Genomic DNA, 17,844 nt, shown 5'->3' with positions numbered 1-17,844 from the left:
AAACAACAAATCAAATGTATGGGTTATACAAACAACATATTGAATGTATGGGTTATACAAACAACATATTGAATGTATGGGTTATACAAACAACATATATAATGTATAGTTTATACAAACAACATGTTACACATTATACAAACAACATATCTAATGTATAGTTATACAAACAACATGTTACACATTATACAAACAACATATTGAATGTATGGGTTATACAAACAACATATAGAATGTATTCGTTATACAAACAACATATTGAATGTATGGGTTATACAAACAACATATTGAATGTATGGGTTATACAAACAACATATTGAATGTATAGGTTATACAAACAACATATTGAATGTATGGGTTAAACAAACAACAAATCAAATGTATGGGTTATACAAACAACATATTGAATGTATGGGTTATACAAACAACAAATCAAATGTATAGGTTATACAAACAACATATTGAATGTATGGGTTATACAAACAACATATTGAATGTATGGGTTATACAAACAACATATTGAATGTATAGGTTATACAAACAACATATTGAATGTATAGGTTATACAAACAACATATTGAATGTATAGGTTATACAAACAACATATTGAATGTATAGGTTATACAAACAACATATTGAATGTATAGGTTATACAAACAACAAATCAAATGTATGGGTTATACAAACAACATATTGAATGTATAGGTTATACAAACAACATATTGAATGTATAGGTTATACAAACAACATATTGAATGTATAGGTTATACAAACAACATATTGAATGTATAGGTTATACAAACAACATATTGAATGTATGGGTTATACAAACAACATATTGAATGTATAGGTTATACAAACAACATATTGAATGTATAGGTTATAAAACAACAAATCAATGTATGGTTATACAACAACATTTGAATGTATAGGTTATACAAACAACATATTGAATGTATAGGTTATACAAACAACATATCTAATGTATAGGTTATACAAACAACATATTGAATGTATAGGTTATACAAACAACATATCTAATGTATAGGTTATACAAACAACGTATTGAATGTATAGGTTATGCAAACAACAAATCAAATGTATAGGTTATACAAACAACGTATTGAATGTATAGGTTAAACAAACAACATATTGAATGTATAGGTTAAAAAAACAACAAATCAAATGTATTCGTTATACAAACAACATATTGAATGTATACGTTATACAAACAACGTATTGAATGTATGGGTTATACAAACAACATATTGAATGTATAGGTTATACAAACAACAAATCAAATGTATAGGTTATACAAACAACGTATTGAATGTATATGTTATACAAACAACATATTGAATGTATGGGTTATACAAACAACATATTGAAGGTATAGGTTATACAAACAACAAATCAAATGTATAGTTTATACAAACAACATATTGAAGGTATAGGTTATACAAACAACAAATCAAATGTATAGGTTATACAAACAACATATTGAATGTATAGTTGATACAAACAACATATAGAATGTATAGGTTATACAAACAACATATATAATGCATAGGTTATACAAACAACAAATCAAATGTATGGGTTATACAAACAACATATTGAAGGTATAGGTTATACAAACAACAAATCAAATGTATAGTTTATACAAACAACATATTGAATGTATAGTTTATACAAACAACATATAGAATGTATAGGTTATACAAACAACATATATAATGTATAGGTTATACAAACAACAAATCAAATGTATGGGTTATACAAACAACATATTGAATGTATGGGTTATACAAACAACATATTGAATGTATGGGTTATACAAACAACATATATAATGTATACGTTAAACAAACAACATATTGAATGTATAAGTTGTACCTCGACCAGATATAGCTAATGCTTCCTTCACAGAGTTAACTGTGGATCTCGAGAATCTTCTATTACAATTTATGGAGTTTTCATAAACGTTCTTTTTTAACAGAGAAAGTGCTCAATTTCAACAGAAAGCAGTCAGTAACTTGATTTTTTAACACATTGATGGCAAATTATACGGAACCGAATGTTTCAAACAAGATGTTATAACTTACCTATTTTTCTTTTCTATTTTTTAAAAAACGTTTTTTTTTATTGTTTGTTATGTACTGCTAAATCGTCGTTTGATCTGACTAGCTTTAAGTAAACTGACAATTAATTTGATATATGATCATTACTGTACAGAATTCAAAGTCCAAAAAAGGTGAGAGGTTACGTTTAGAGGTAATGATAAGTTTAACTTGACAAGTCAGTAATTTTCCAGTTTATGGTGTAAGGGAGATAATACAATTTTTCTTCTGAATCAGGATAGTTCGCGGGTGACACTTCATTTTCCTACGGGCTATCTTTTAGACTTACGCACACTATTAGCATACGTATAGTTAATTGATAGGACAGAGGTCAGCGAATTAAAACTTGTACAAGTTGTGGTACGGGTTTTTGGTGCTCCAATCACCGCCTTGTTGAACCCATCCGAAGCTGTATAAACATATCTACCACAATTTGCAGTGATTGCGCAATCATTGCTAAATCTTTAGAGGACAACTCCTCATGAACCAAGAGGCCCAGATAACTGGTATTTGGTCTATAGCAAGATTGCATAAAGGACTACAAAGTATGTTAACAGAAATGACCTTGATTTGCATTCAATGTCACAGTGTTCAAATGAGTTATTTTTCAATTTTTTTTATTCAACAAACTTTTTTTCAAGCTTCAACAGTGTGATTGAACCAAAACTTGCCAGAATTAATCCAGATATGTTTCTAATCAAAAGTTTTTATTTTTCGGATTAGTCCGAAATCCAATATGGATGCCGCAGCCGCCATCTTAAAAAACACATTTTAAACTTCTTCTCAAGTTCCATCAGTTTGATTGAGCTGAACTTTGGCTGAAATGATTCTCATATAATCCTGACCAAGTTATGTTATTTTTTGGATCGGTCCGGAATCCAAGATGGCCAACATAGCCGAGGTCAAAAATTGCTATTTTTAGATTAAAAAAAAAAAAAAATTATTTATTTTCAAAAATTATTTTAAATATGAATGCAGTATGTCTTTCTGATCATTTTAGTACCTTCGGTTTTTATTTAGCACTTCCGGTTCAAGTTGTACGCCATTTTGATTTGTTTTATGATTGCGCAATCATTGCAAGAGGCCTATGAACTTGATAAAGCTGTACGAGTTATCTCCCCTCGTCCAACTCCTTTGTTGAAACGTTATATTTCAGATGCCAGATTAATTCAAAACTAGAATGTGGATGACCTATCAAGTGTTCTAAAATAGTTTTCTATGTTTGGAAATACCAAGCCTTTAGGTCATTTATGCTAAGTAGTGAAAAGCCCGTCAAATTGTTAACTAACAATTTCTAGTTTATTACTAAACTATTAATCTCTTACATAATTTAAATTTTGCCAGATATATACTTTTATTGTTCAACATAATCCCCTTCAGTATCTATACACTTTTATTGTTCAACATAATCCCCTTCAGTATCTATACACTTTTATTGTTCAACATAATCCCCTTCAGTATCTATACACTTTTGCCAGCGGTGTTTAAGGGCCTCAATGCTACTTTTATAGAACTCTTTTTCTTCATAGGGGTATGCATTTATTTTCATAAGCCGTTGAGTGACATTGGACTATAGTTTGCAGTCATGCCTTTATTCATTTTATGTCAAAGACGTTCATTATAAACAAAACATGCATTCACTATTTACATCTTTCCAAACAAACCAAAGAACATACACTGTATAAAACGACGTTTCTGATTGAAAAGATTTCCCGAAGCCATTTTCAACGAAACCAATCATATGACTAGATTTGGTTTATTGATAATTCATGATTACACGAATACAGATCACACTGGTACCGACTATGTTTTACGATATAAACACACTGTGGTTATTTTGTGAAACGTGTATAAAACGAGATATAGCAAGTTTCCTATCACCAAATTAATTTGCTGGTAGACTAACAGTACATGGAAGCTCGTTTCTTTTTAGCATAATCGTAGACAAAATATTTAAGACCTCTAAAAGCTTAAAAAATGTTTATTTTCTGTGTTATCAATATGTATGTTTAGTTCTATTGATTTATGTGGGTTTTTTTGATGATGATGTGTTTGGACAATGATGATGATTATGATGAAGTGTTTGGATAATGATGATGTTGATGTGTTTTTTGGATGATGATGATGATGTGTCCGGATGAAAGATGATGATGATGATGATGATGTATTTGGATAATGATGATGATGATGATGATGATGATGATGATGTGTTTGCTGGATGATGATGATGATGATGATGATGTATTTGGATAATGATGATGATGTGTTTTTTGGATGATGATGATGTGTCCGGATGACATGATGATGATGATGATGACGATGATGATGTGTCCGGATGACATGATGATGATGTGTTTGCTGGATGATGATGATGATGATGATGATGATGATGATGATGATGAACGGAAGGAAATTTGAATGAATTATTTTATTATGTACATCATATGTTGTTGATGAAAATGCTTTAAAAATAAAAAAATACAAAAAAAAGTTTCCTATCACCAAATTAATTTGCTGGTAGACTAACAGTACATGGAAGCTCGTTTCTTTTTAGCATAATCGTAGACAAAATATTCTTAATGAAAACATCTAACTGTGATTTATATATACAATAGTTTCACGGTATGCATTTCTATTCGACTAAGGTTCAACCACTGACTTTACTTTGGTCCGACCACGGCCACCGGAATTCATCTGCGCATGCGTCAACATTTGAAAGCACGTAGTTATTGTTGGTTGGCCGCATTTGCAATCACATTTGATGGATCAACCTGACTAAACCAAACAGGCCCTATATGAGATTAGGTTCATCATACCAAGTCGTTTAATGTCCATGAAAGAGCTTTTCCTCTTTTTTAACCGATCGCTTAAACATGCTTTCTTATTACCAATCTTAGAGAAAGTGTTATCATCTGTAAAATTATGTAATATTATTCATAACAATATTAAAAATTTGTTTGGACCCCTTTTAATACAACAGTCTAACCCGCTTCTTTCTTCCACTCGGGTGCATATGTCGATGCTGATGTTGTCAAATCGGAGTTCTTTATAACATAAGCTTGCAGCCTCCCGAAACAGCAGATTATAAGTTAAATTTCTAGGAACATAACTATAATCTACATGTAATTACTTCGAGGTTTGAAGCTAGATATGTTTGTCCTCTATGCCATGACCTTAGTACACCACACACGAGATGATGGTTACGTATATACTCTAACCTGTAAAAACACCCTTCCCAAAGACGTCATCAACATTATCAAACCTAGTTATGTAAACATCGAACATCTGTCTAACTTCGTCAGTCTGTCTGTTGTGTTGTAAACCTCTAAACGTAACCTTGGATACAATCGACTGGTTTCACTTACATAAGCAATGCTATGCTTTTCGAAAAAACTGATCTGAGGTAAAAAAAAAAACAGGACGCCAAGCATGAAGATCAGTCATTAAATAAGAGAATGATTTTTTTCTGTTCAAAATGAACAACCCAGCTTGTAGTGCCATTTCTGCAGTCATGAAATACCGTAATGGTTGGCGTCTACTACATGTAATTCTTATGTACAATCAATATAATGATATACTCGCAATGACTTTCATGACCTTTTTTATTAATATATCGCGTTAATACTAATCTCCTTCAACTTTACTGGAATTTGTTTTCGGGTTCATTGAGACACAAACTGCACAAATTCAAAGAGATTTCTTCCCGTATATACCATCAAATATTCAAATATTTGTTAAGAGTAATGAAAAATTACATATAATTCATGAATAAAATGAAGCGAATCTAACAGAAAGAATAAGAAGCAAACATCTAGTAAACTATTATATTACAAAACGTTGGCGAAATCCTCCTTTTACCTTTCCCGATAACAAATTAGAAACTGTTTCGTGTGAATAATTTTAAAAATCAAACGGCATGCTCATCCTTTGACAATCAAGTGGAAACAAAACAAAAAGCATACTTTTCGTTTTAAAATATTTTATTAACAACACATATATAATATACAGTATTGTCAAAAGAATGAGACAACAGGCTAAGCCTATATAAGATATTCCGATTAGACCTGGAAGAAAGATACTTTGTTCCATATTTTAATACTAAAGTAATGATATATTGCTAAAAAGCAATATCGGTTACTAAGTAAAAGAAAATATAGCATTTGTTCTATCAAAAACAGAAATATTTTCAATGGAGAGTGGAAACATAACATATCTCTGCCAGACCTAAGAATGAAAACTGTTATGTAAAGATACATAGGTAAACACTAAGAACTCACTCACACATTAATTCACACAATCGCACTAGAATGTTATAATGTCACAGTATTAAGGATAAGAAACTTGCTGCAATTGTTATATGCATATAAGAGTGTTTTTTACTAAATGTTTACTATCATGTATACATAGAAAAAACGCTTTGAAGATTTAATATTTAGATTGACATGATAAAGAATAGAATTATTTAAATGAGCAGGTGCATTGAGGATACCGCATACTGAACAGTGAAGATTTATATAACCTAGCAAATTATAAATGGATGTAATATGTCTTGAATTGGAATATAAAAGACACTGAAAGAAAAAAAGCACTGTATCCTCTCTAGGAGCACCACATGGACAGGAAGCATTATCAATCAGGTGATCTTGAGTTCTATTATAATTAAGATCACTCTTAAAATTTCTAAGCTGGCAAAATTTATAATAAGTTTTCTCGGAACATAAATAATATAAAAAAAATCAGGTTCAGTTATATCAATAGCTGCTTTTTAGTTTACGTTTAAAAGAATAAATTGAGACAGGGTCTCTTGGGGAACTACCAAGTGCATTCCACATAGTCATAGTTGCAGAAAAGAAGCTTTTCATATATATACTAGTATATATTAGTTCATGATTGAGGTATATTAAACACTATGTTATTTCTGAAGATATATATTGTTTTCTTATAGAAATGGTTATATTTTATTGACAAGATATGATGGAGTGTAGTTACTAATAATTTTAAATATTAGCATCAGTTAATGGTTCATTCTTCTTGTACTTAAATGACTCAAGTTGTGTTTCAGTGTATACATGTAGAATGTAATGAGAAGTACCTCTCCCGAGACCCGTTATAATGCGCATAGCTTCAAGTTGGACATATTCAAGAAGGTCAGATTGTCCCACAACCCCACACAACATTAAAGTATTCTATTACTGGTCGTTTATATGAAGTATATAAAAAGCATCATTTTCATTATTGGTGCTCGGACAAAAAAACCATTTTAATTTCAATTTTTTGAATAATTTTAAATTTTTGCGGGAAAAGAATAAACCTATCGGCCAATGAGGTGGTGTTTCACCTGAACCAAGTCCCTAAAATTATGATTTGCTGATGTTGGTATGGATTTATTTGGGGAATTAACGCTTGAATTTTGCACTTCATTGATACCAGAATGAAGAGTTAGAGTTAAAGATTCGGAAAACAAATACAAATTCATACGTTCCTATTGAAAATAGAATGTGTAGTAATTAATGCACGAGGTGCAAACAGGATGGAATTCCTCATCTTGGATTTCCCAGCCTACTGTTCAGGTCAAGGTCACTGCTCGAAGTGAGAGAACTCCCCCCCCCCCCCCTCCCTCCCGGCATATTCTTGTGAGTGTGTGTATGTTTGGGGTAGGGGGTGGGTGATGGTATGTTAAATATTCTCATTCTTTGCTTGAATGGGGATGTATACTTATATTTCTCTATTAATATGCCTATTTATGGTTAATAATTATCACTGTACTTAGGTTTGTGGGGGAATCCGTAATCATCTCTCTATAAAGTCGTCTTAAGGGGAATATTACCAGTAATTCTTTAAGCCGACTTCTACAACAGTATGAGAGAATGGAATTTGCCAATCGCTCTAAAAATAGTACATTTTCAACTTTTTACGGCAATTTACACATTTTTGCATCCGGTATCTTTTCAAATAGATGGGGAATCAGAGGACTCCTCATAAAACCGATTATTCCCCACAATGTAATTATATTCCCCATAGGCATTGCGAGTGATCTCTCTCTCTCTCTCTGTTCTCTCTCTCTCTCTCTCTCTCTCTCTCTCTCTCTGTTCTCTCTCTCTCTCTCTCTCGTTTACATGATTCGCCCACGGCTTATGCTACGACAAATGGAACAGTCCAGATTGATGCCGTGAAAAACATTTGTATAAATTAAATATATTTCCATGGTGATGTAGTGCTTTGCTACCTTCGTGTGGTATATAACAACCAAAACGATTCCGATCAAACAGTAATACCTGTCATCCAAGTTAAGATCAAATAAAGAAACTAGCCGATTCGCGTTAAAAGGGTTTTCTGGCAATAATGGATGAAGAACCACACCTAACACTGACATGGACGGAAAGCAGTATTTTACAGGTGATGCAAACTGTGTTATCGGGGATAGCCGTGATACTGAACCTGTTGTATCTCTTCGTCATAAAAGCTAACGGTGAACGGCTAAACGCCACCGAAGTTCTTCAAGCATGTAAAACATTTCTGATTCTGGCTACACTTCTCATCACCATGCCCATGCAGATCATTGTTGTAAATGGAATCAAGCCAAACAATCTATCCATATGTCTCCTAAAAGGTAAGAAATTATTACTGTTATGATAATTATGCAATTATCTATAAGGGTGGGGGCAGATAATTGATTGGCGAACTTGAACGCGAACTTGAACAATTGTCTATTCTTCCACTTTGTTTCTGTTTACTCTTTTGGACGTTTTTATTTTTTTATAATTAGCCATATTTGTCATTCCCTCTTACTCCGATAATGCTTTCCTATGGATAATTTATTTAACCATATTGATGCATGAGTCAGACTAGTAAAAATAGAGGATCTTGGGTGAGTGGCTATGTCATATGGAATTTATTAAACAAGTTCAATGATATTACATACCACTCGCCTGAAGGCTCGTTGCATGAAAAATTATTGAACGAGTTTAATCAATTTATAAGACATAGCCTACGAGTGTAGGATTATATATGCAAAAAAAAACTTTATATCTTATTTCAATATAAAAAAGGCGAAATCCTGTTCGGATGGGTTGGTTAGTTGTGGTTTATTTTGTTTAACGTCCTATTAACAGCTAAGGTCATTTAAGGACGGCCTTCCGTGCGTGCGACATGCATGTGGCGAGTGCGTATGTGTGTTCTGGCAGGCTGCGGTATGTTCGTGTTAAGTCTCCACCCAAACAATCATGCGACGTCAGATTGTATTATGAAGTCACAATAATGTTATGACACATGTCTTACGACATTTATGAAATAGCCATATGACATGGCAGAACGGGCCATTTATGTGATAAGTAAATATCAGCATTCGAATTAAGTAACAGATATGCAGTTTTTGTTATTTCTATAATAATCTTAGAATTGTATTTATGAAAATATTCTTTCCTAACAATATGCTGTCTGGAACAATATGTATCCATTAATTCTATCTAATATGGCCACAGCCTCCGTATCACACAATGAGTAAATAAATCTTTTGTTGGTGCTAATCAATTAAATGCTACCTATAATATAAAAATGCACGTATACAACAAAGATCATTATATAAATGAAATATTGACGTGTAAATTTGTTTCTTTTACAGACTTCATGGAAAAGCTTCTGTTGGATGCGTACCCCTTTGCAATAATGGCAGTCGCAATAACTCGGTTCAGAGTTAGTATGTGCAGAGGAAATTCGGCAATTCTAGTCACAAATATGTCCGCTATTGTTACGTTTGCTCTTTGCCTTCTACCTACTTTCATATCAAGTTGTTCTATGCTCTTTCTCTACTTCTACAATAACGTGTACAAAATAGACAGCAGAAATGATGATCCGAAAGGAGAAAGTGTTAACGAATGTAGAGAGGATTTCAATAGTATGGTCAGAACGTTCCTCGATGGTGTATTCATAGCATTTGGAGTGATACCTGTAATTGTTACGATAAGTATTTACTATCTGATCAACCATAAAGTATCCCATTACAGATCTAAAACAAGCGTTGTCCTTACTGGACGAAGGCGCTGCAAGAGCACTGCGTTTGGTATGCGTGAACATAACATGAAGGCGTCCATGATTTTACTGATAACGATCTTTCCAATTACATGGTTTTTTTATATGTTCCTTGCAGTTTTTAACATTTATCATCCGGTTAAGCTAGTTTCGTTTTGTTTGATATTATGGAAGCCGTTATTATTTGTTATCCACCCACTTGCAGAAGGACTTCTTCTACAACAAAAACGGTACAAAATTGTCAGGTTTTTTGCTGAATACAATGCCTGTAAACAAAAGGAACATCAGAAAGTTAATCCCAGGGTTGAAGTATCGCCTGACTCTCCTGGCATGAGACCTTCTCCATTTGGTTCATCTCAGAGCTATGTAAAAAAAGAAAATATTGAAACATTATCATTATCGTCAAACAGTCAAAGAAGATACAGCTCATCATCGATCACTGAAGATGTTAAGCTTAAAGAGGAAATATTTGAAGAAAGTATCACACCACCCACCTGTCTCCACACCAGACGTACAGGTCATCCCATAGCAACGGTCTCTTTTACTGAGGTAAATGCGGAGGAGGAGAAAAATGAGGTAAAACCTGCGTCTGCACCTTCATTTATACATGTTCATAGTTGTTTTTCACAAGCGAGAGACTCTCATTCTATCTCGCCATACCGACTACGATGTGCTTTTGTTAACAACTCATTAATTGGCGATAAATTTGATGAAGTATTATCAACTAAAACATTTCAATATCCCAAATCATGTCTGAAGTCTTCCAAACAGAAACAATCGGGAACGTTTTCAGACAAGCGTGCGTCGTTAGGCTCGTTAGGCTCCTACTTTCTACAGAAAGATGTATCGCCTTGCGCTTTCTCGCCAATCCGTTTAAGCGATCATGTAGACGTATCCCAACGATTTTCCTCTAAACATTCCGTTAGATTTATGTCTTCCCCATTGCGAGAGAAAACATATGATAACCAGGAATCAAAAATGAAACAATATTCGAACCTGATATCAGAACACTTTTAAATATGATGTTCGAATTATTCTTTTTGTGAATACGTAAACGATGTTGCAATGATATACGATTCATGCCAAGTGATTCTGAAGGTGGTCATATCCCTGAAGGATCTGATCTAGATGCATACTTGTTAAGTTCAATGTTGTTTTTGCAGATGCAAGTTTCGTCAATATTTCTTTACTAGGGGAATTTCTTAACTTGAAGTTTTTCATTACAAAATTAAGGGAAGGTTCGATAAATCAAATTTACCCTGACAACATGTTTGTTTGATTTGTAAGGATGTATATAGGCAAGAATTAATGAATTACAGAATGAATGAATTACACGATGAATGAAGAGCGGATAAAAGAATTATTAAATTTAATGAATTACAGATTTACAGAATTAATGTACTACAGAATGAATGAATTACAGAATGAATGAAATACAGAATGAATGAAGAGTGGATGAAGGAGTTATAAGAATTAATAGATTACAGATTTACAGAATGAATGAATTGTGGTGAATGAGAGCCCTCTTGCAAGAGGACACTTATTTGTACGGATACTGAATCTAGGGTCCCAACCTTGGCAGCAGTCTATACATGCATGAATGCCTGAAAAAAATTTACCATGAAAAGGGCATTCCTTCGTTTGGATAAATTTTAGGTCGTCAAAATCAAACTTACTGTAAACAATTTTTCCCATGTAATAAAATTTATAATCTTAACATTAATACGGCAGTTTTACTCTCAAGATAAACCAAAGATCTTCGAGTATTTAGTCCTGAAAATTCTTAATTCGACCCGAAGTACCACTAATTGCCGCAAAGACATATGGTATTTGTCTACAATACGTATATTTTTCCTGTACATTTCGGCATTAATATCATTACTTGTAGGCACAAACACTTATGTAATCATCGTTCGGACATAGATTTTATCAATAGAAATTGTGCACGTTTCTCATGACCGAACGAAGGAATATTTGAATGTTTAACGTAGAAAAATTGAAAGCGAAATCCTTAGGTTAAGTAACGTTGATAAAACCAGGGCCTAATCTATATGTAGACTTGTTCAGTTTAACATATTTTTAGAAGACAATGTGAGTTTATGCAACAGATTGAATTGTTGGAAGGTTTGCTTCTTAAGTTCCCCTTGAAATAAGTGTGGGAAAGGAGGTTCATATAAGCTTATGTTTTGAACTGTTTTATGTAAATCTCAGAAACCACTCCCCTACCGTCTCTCAAAAAGATGATGAGCGTGTCTTTTAAGAACATAACCCCCCTCCAAAAAAAATTTGCAGATTTTGTATCAATGATGTTCCTCAATACTCTGTATTAAAATGTCCAAAAGTGAAGAGACTTTAAAACATATCGGGGAATCGGGAACGCCAATTTTCAAACAAACATCTACAGCAGCAACACTTTCGTTCTTCGTCATTTTTCATCAAAACATATCCGTTTCCTTATACATGGATACTCTCCTTTAAACATCCACAGTAATTAATTGTGCATTCCATCATCAAATTATACTTTCATAGCAAATTTGTCTAAAGTTGACAGATATCCAGCTCTGACCAAATTTAATTTGCCCAAAAGTTACACAATATCTCTCGATATATTCCGGATAGTACCAGGCAAAGTTAGGTGAATAGGGAGCGATGTTATTTCCGCAATCAATATTTTTGGCACATTACTTGAAGAACAAAACATGTATAATGTCGTGTCATGGTAAGTTTAAGTTTATTTATACTTTATATGGGTAAATAGGGAACAACCAAACAGTCCTTGTGTATAGAAAGTTGAGTCAAGGATAAAATGTCTGGCAGCCACTGATTCGCCAGTATGTTATGAAGTAAGAAAATAGATATGCATTGTGGCAGAATTTAGAGAGGAATTTAGATTCAGGAGGGATTGATAATGAAAATATGACCCATGTAGAGTTTTAAGGAGGACCATAGACCAGGGAAGATACGGACATACATTTTGTATTTCAATGGTAGCGGTATATAGCGTGGCTCGGGGTCCGGTGGTATGTCTGGTTGTACTTTTGGCACTACCCCGGTTCAATGTGTGGTGGTGTGTCTGGTTGTTCTGTTGTCAATACCCGGGTTCGGTATTCGGTGACGTGTTTGGTTGTTCTGTTGTCACTACCCCGGTTCAGTGTTTGGTGATATATCTGATTGTTTTGTTGTCACTAGCCCGGTTCCGTGTCCCGGGTTGGTGTTTCGACTCTTTTATCTAAATAATGTCTCTATTCCTGATGTTTTTCTTCATTTTTTTTTTTTTTTTTACAAAAAGTCCTGAAATTAGGGGATTGAATAGATAGTATTGAGTTATCTCCCCCTGATCTGTATTCTATATCTTATTTGTTTATATTTCTTAGTAGCACGATACATGTATCTATACCTGGTTCTAACCAAAACCCATCACTTTAAATTCAAAGCTTATCAAGATATTAAATTTAACATTTCAAAATTGATTCAATTTAATGTCTTTGTTTTCTTAAGAATTCATCTCCGGTACCAATAGAAGAATTAAACTACAAGCCTAAGACTTGTAGTCAGGCACTGCCAATTTTGATAGCATATCCTATGGTTATATCTTGTTCCAGAAAAGTTATATTTGCAAAATGTGAAAGATGCTATAGGGAACAACCAACCAATTGAAAAAATAGATTTTTGAAATATTCCCTGTGTATAGAAAGTTGAGTCAAGGATAAAATGTCTGGCAGCCACTGATTCGCCAGTATGTTATGAAGTAAGAAAATAAATATTTAGCCTATCCATAAGAAATGTTGATATAAATTTCGTAAGTCCGATTGAATTTTTTTCCAAAAGCTCATGTTATAATAATTAACAGGTAAACATTTCAGATTTTTGAGAATTTTTACTGCGAAATTCACCCATTTTCAAAATGACCACCCTGGAGAAATTTGAGCTGAAGGACCCAACTTTTTCTTTGTGTGGGGTGTTATATGAGACCCTAAACTTTTGTTATAAACCATAATTGTCGTATTGAATTCAAGAATTTGAATGAAATACTCCAAAACGTTAACACTAAAGTCTATGGGAAAACAATTGTTTGGTTGGTCCCTATACACACTTATTAGTTTATTTCTGTAAGAAAGCAAGTTTATAGTGCAATTATTCACTTCAGATATTGCACCTAGGAATGAACACCTGGTGTGTTAGCAGCTGTATTTACCAAATCGAAATCAACTGTAGAGGTGAAATGTTTACCTTAGCATAATTCGAACCTTTGTCCCAGTTTATCCTCGGATAGTAGTCGGGTATCGATCTCTTCTGATACAGTCATATGGTTTGTAGGTATGTTGAGTTATTGAAGCCTCTAAAGTGTAACTATTTCTAATACATTGAATAAATCTTGTCTATGATTCTATAATTAGGGTTAATAATTAGGAGCATATTATTAGAGGTGATGCTTGTGTAATGAATAATAGTTGGAACATTTACATTTCCAATTATTACAAAGCGCATATTCTGTACCAGTACCATATACTCTAATAATAACAATGGTGTCAGCTTGGCTGGAAGGTTTCATTGTCTATAAGTAGATTCCTGTTGGTGTTTTTGTAGGTCATTTCCAAGTTCCTAAGTATGTATTGGTTCAGAAGATAGATATTTCCCTAGACAAGCACAGTTGATAAGGTGGAAGTTCAGACCTATCATATATTTATATACACGGTGGAACCATCATACAGTATTATGTCGATTGGTAGAATATAAGAACCACCCTTACAATGTCATATTTGGTGGAAACTAAGAATCGTCATATAATATTATGTATGGGGAAAGTTAAGAACCATCATATAGTATTATAAAGAGGGAGCCTGAAGTTGGTTCCGAGTTCCGAGTTCCGAGTTCCGTTTAAGTAAAACGGAACTCGGAACCAGTTCCGAGTCCCGTTTAAGAAAAACTGAAATATTATGTATTAGCTTTATTGGTTTTGGTCCCAGTTCCGAGTTCCGTTTAAGATAAACTGAAATACTATGTATTAGCTTTATTAGTTTTGGTCCCAGTTCCGAGTTTCGTTTAAGAAAAACTGAAATATTATGTATTAGCTTTATTGGTTTTGGTCCCAGTTCCGAATTCCGTTTAAGATAAACTGAAATACTATGTATTAGCTTTATTGGTTTTGGTCCCAGTTCCGAGTTTCGTTTAAGAAAAACTGGAATACTATGTATTAGCTTTATTGGTTTTGGTCCCAGCTCCGAGTTCCGTTTAAGAAAAACTGAAATACTATGTATTAGCTTTATTGGTTTTGGTCCCAGCTCCGAGTTCCGTTTAAGAAAAACTGAAATACTATGTATTAGCTTTATTGGTTTTGGTCCCAGCTCCGAGTTCCGTTTAAGATAAACGGCACTCGGAACCAGTTCCGAGTACCGTTTTAGAAAAACTGAAATACTATGTATCAGCTTTATTGGTTTTGGTCCAGTTCCGAGTTCCGTTTAAGAAAAACTGGAATACTGTGTATTAGCTTTATTGGTTTTGGTCCCAGTTTCGAGTTCCGTTTAAGAAAAACTGAAATACTATGTATTAACTTTATTGGTTTTGGTCCCAGTTCCGAGTTCCGTTTAAGATAAACGGAACTCGGAACCAGTTCCGAGTTCCGTTTAAGAAAAACTGGAATACTATGTATTAGCTTTATTGGTTTTGGTCCCAGCTCCGAGTTCCGTTTAAGATAAACGGAACTCACCAGTTCCGAGTTCCGTTTAAGAAAAACTGAAATACTATGTATTAGCTTTATTGGTTTTGGTCCCAGCTCCGAGTTCCGTTTAAGATAAACGGAACTCGGAACCAGTTCCGAGTTCCGATTAAGAAAAACTGAAATACTATGTATCAGCTTTATTGGTTTTGGTCCAGTTCCGAGTTCCGTTTAACCAGTTCCGAGTACCGTTTAAGAAAAACGGAACAACTATGTATAAGCTTTACGGGTTTTGGTCCCAGTTCCGAGTTCCGTTTAAGATAAGCGTATATGGGTTATATTTTTGTAATTGACTATGCTGAAAATCTTGAAAAACAAAATAAATACATTTGTTTTTTTTTTTTAAATGGAGACAATTTGTTAACAAGAATACAAGTTATCGCACGGAAACAAACGTATGAATAAATTTAATATTTTCAGTAGCAGATCATGTGAGCTCTGACTTACAAAACTCAAATGCAATCCCAAGCAGGAACAAAGCAATATGTCTCTCCGAAACTTACGGGGGCGACATAATTAATGGTTATCATTTATTCGATTTATTTATATGAATAATTCCATTATTGATATCATTAATTCAAGGAATAAAGTGATATCAATACGAATTGTTGATGCAATTTATTCATTAAATGATATCATAAATTAGAATTCATGTTATCGTTAAATCATTTAATGATACCATATATTCGAATTTCGAATTAGTGGTATCACAAATTGTAGATTTAATCTAATCAATTAGTCAAATCATTGACAGCGAATAACAAGGAAGGCCTTTGGCAACAGCTCCTTAGTTTCCTGCTACCCCGCGTATTTCTATGTTTCCAGGTGCCTATGAAAGAACTGTTCAATATTATTCAATGAAATTGTATTTTTTTATTTGTGTTGAATAAAACTTCAGTAATACCAATTAAAGATTTGTTCCCAGCCGTCATATAGACATTTCACCTCAACAGTAGAAGCCATATTGAAAAACAAAATGGTGTATGAAATATACTTTGCAGTTATTGCTTTGTTTGTGTACTTTAACTTCACACATATAGATACATTAACTACAAATAAAAACTCATATCTCCCTCCATGGACCCACATTTCGCGATATCTAGAAAGCTGCTTTAACAAACTACTTGTAATTTTACGAAAGGGTAAAAAAAAGAAATGTACCATGAACGAAAACTGCGTTGTAACATTCTCTCTTGGAGGTTACAACACAACAATTTCTCGTAATTTTACAACACCAGTCGTGTTGTTATCCTTAAACGGAACTCGGAACTGGTTCCTAGTTCCGTTTTACTTAAACGGAACTCGGAACTGGTTCCTAGTTTCGTTTTTCTTCAACGGAACTGAAAACTAGGACCAAGTCCCTTAAAATTCCTACGTGAATGATAAATGACTTTGCACCCATTTGACACATGTAGTTTTTCTTCTTCAGATTCTGGTCTCATATTGAGATAAAGTACATAGAATATTTTCTTAAACGGAACTCGGAACTGGGGCCAAAACTCGTAAAGCTAATTAATACATTGCAGCTCCGTTTTTCTTAAACGGAACTCGGAACTGGTTCCGAGTCGTGGAACTTCGTTAACTCGAAGTCGACGGGACCACGAAAAAACTTCGAGTTATCCGAGTGTTCGAATTAAGCGAGTTATCGTTTTTGGTGAAAAGTTTGGTCAATATTTGTCAACATTATATAATCATTATAACTTCGCTCTGTCGCTCATCAGTTTAGTGTGAAGACTGGTCAATACATGTAAATATATATGTAATGTTTCGTTATGTCGCTTGTAATTTGGTGTAGTTTTGCCGATATAGTCACGATAAAGTTTCTTTCACTTAGTCACTTCAATAACGATCTGATGTGCAAGTCATGTTTGCAAAAGGTAAACGATAAAACGGAATTCGACAAAATAACAAGTTATTAATGTCAAAACAAATAACCGTTTAAGTTTAACACAGATTGCATACAAAACGTAACAGAACCAT

The 17,844-nt window shown here is 33.5% G+C and overlaps 1 protein-coding gene across 1 annotated transcript; it reads left to right on the top strand.

Annotated features, from left to right (window-relative positions):
* Positions 1-8,292: 8,292 nt before the first annotated feature.
* LOC117332387 lies at positions 8,293-13,427 on the top strand. Its single transcript, XM_033891274.1, has 2 exons — positions 8,293-8,730; positions 9,742-13,427. The coding sequence occupies exons 1-2, from the start codon at positions 8,463-8,465 to the stop codon at positions 11,163-11,165; spliced, it is 1,692 nt and encodes a 563-aa protein (XP_033747165.1). The 5' UTR covers positions 8,293-8,462; the 3' UTR covers positions 11,166-13,427.
* Positions 13,428-17,844: the final 4,417 nt, after the last annotated feature.

This window comes from Pecten maximus, chromosome 8 (assembly GCF_902652985.1).
Source record: "Pecten maximus chromosome 8, xPecMax1.1, whole genome shotgun sequence".
NCBI lineage: Eukaryota > Metazoa > Mollusca > Bivalvia > Pectinida > Pectinidae > Pecten > Pecten maximus.
The sequence above is the reverse complement of the archived record's forward strand: the minus strand, read 5'-3'. Positions and strand labels throughout refer to the sequence as shown.

What these genes read in the sequence shown, in the direction of transcription:
- LOC117332387 (XM_033891274.1), top strand. Translation starts at nt 8,463, where the DNA reads ATGGATGAAGAACCACACCTAACACTGACATGGACGGAAAGCAGTATT. An exon ending in ATCCATATGTCTCCTAAAAG is followed by an intron (nt 8,731 to 9,741) that starts GTAAGAAATTAT and finishes TTTCTTTTACAG; the next exon opens with ACTTCATGGAAAAGCTTCTG.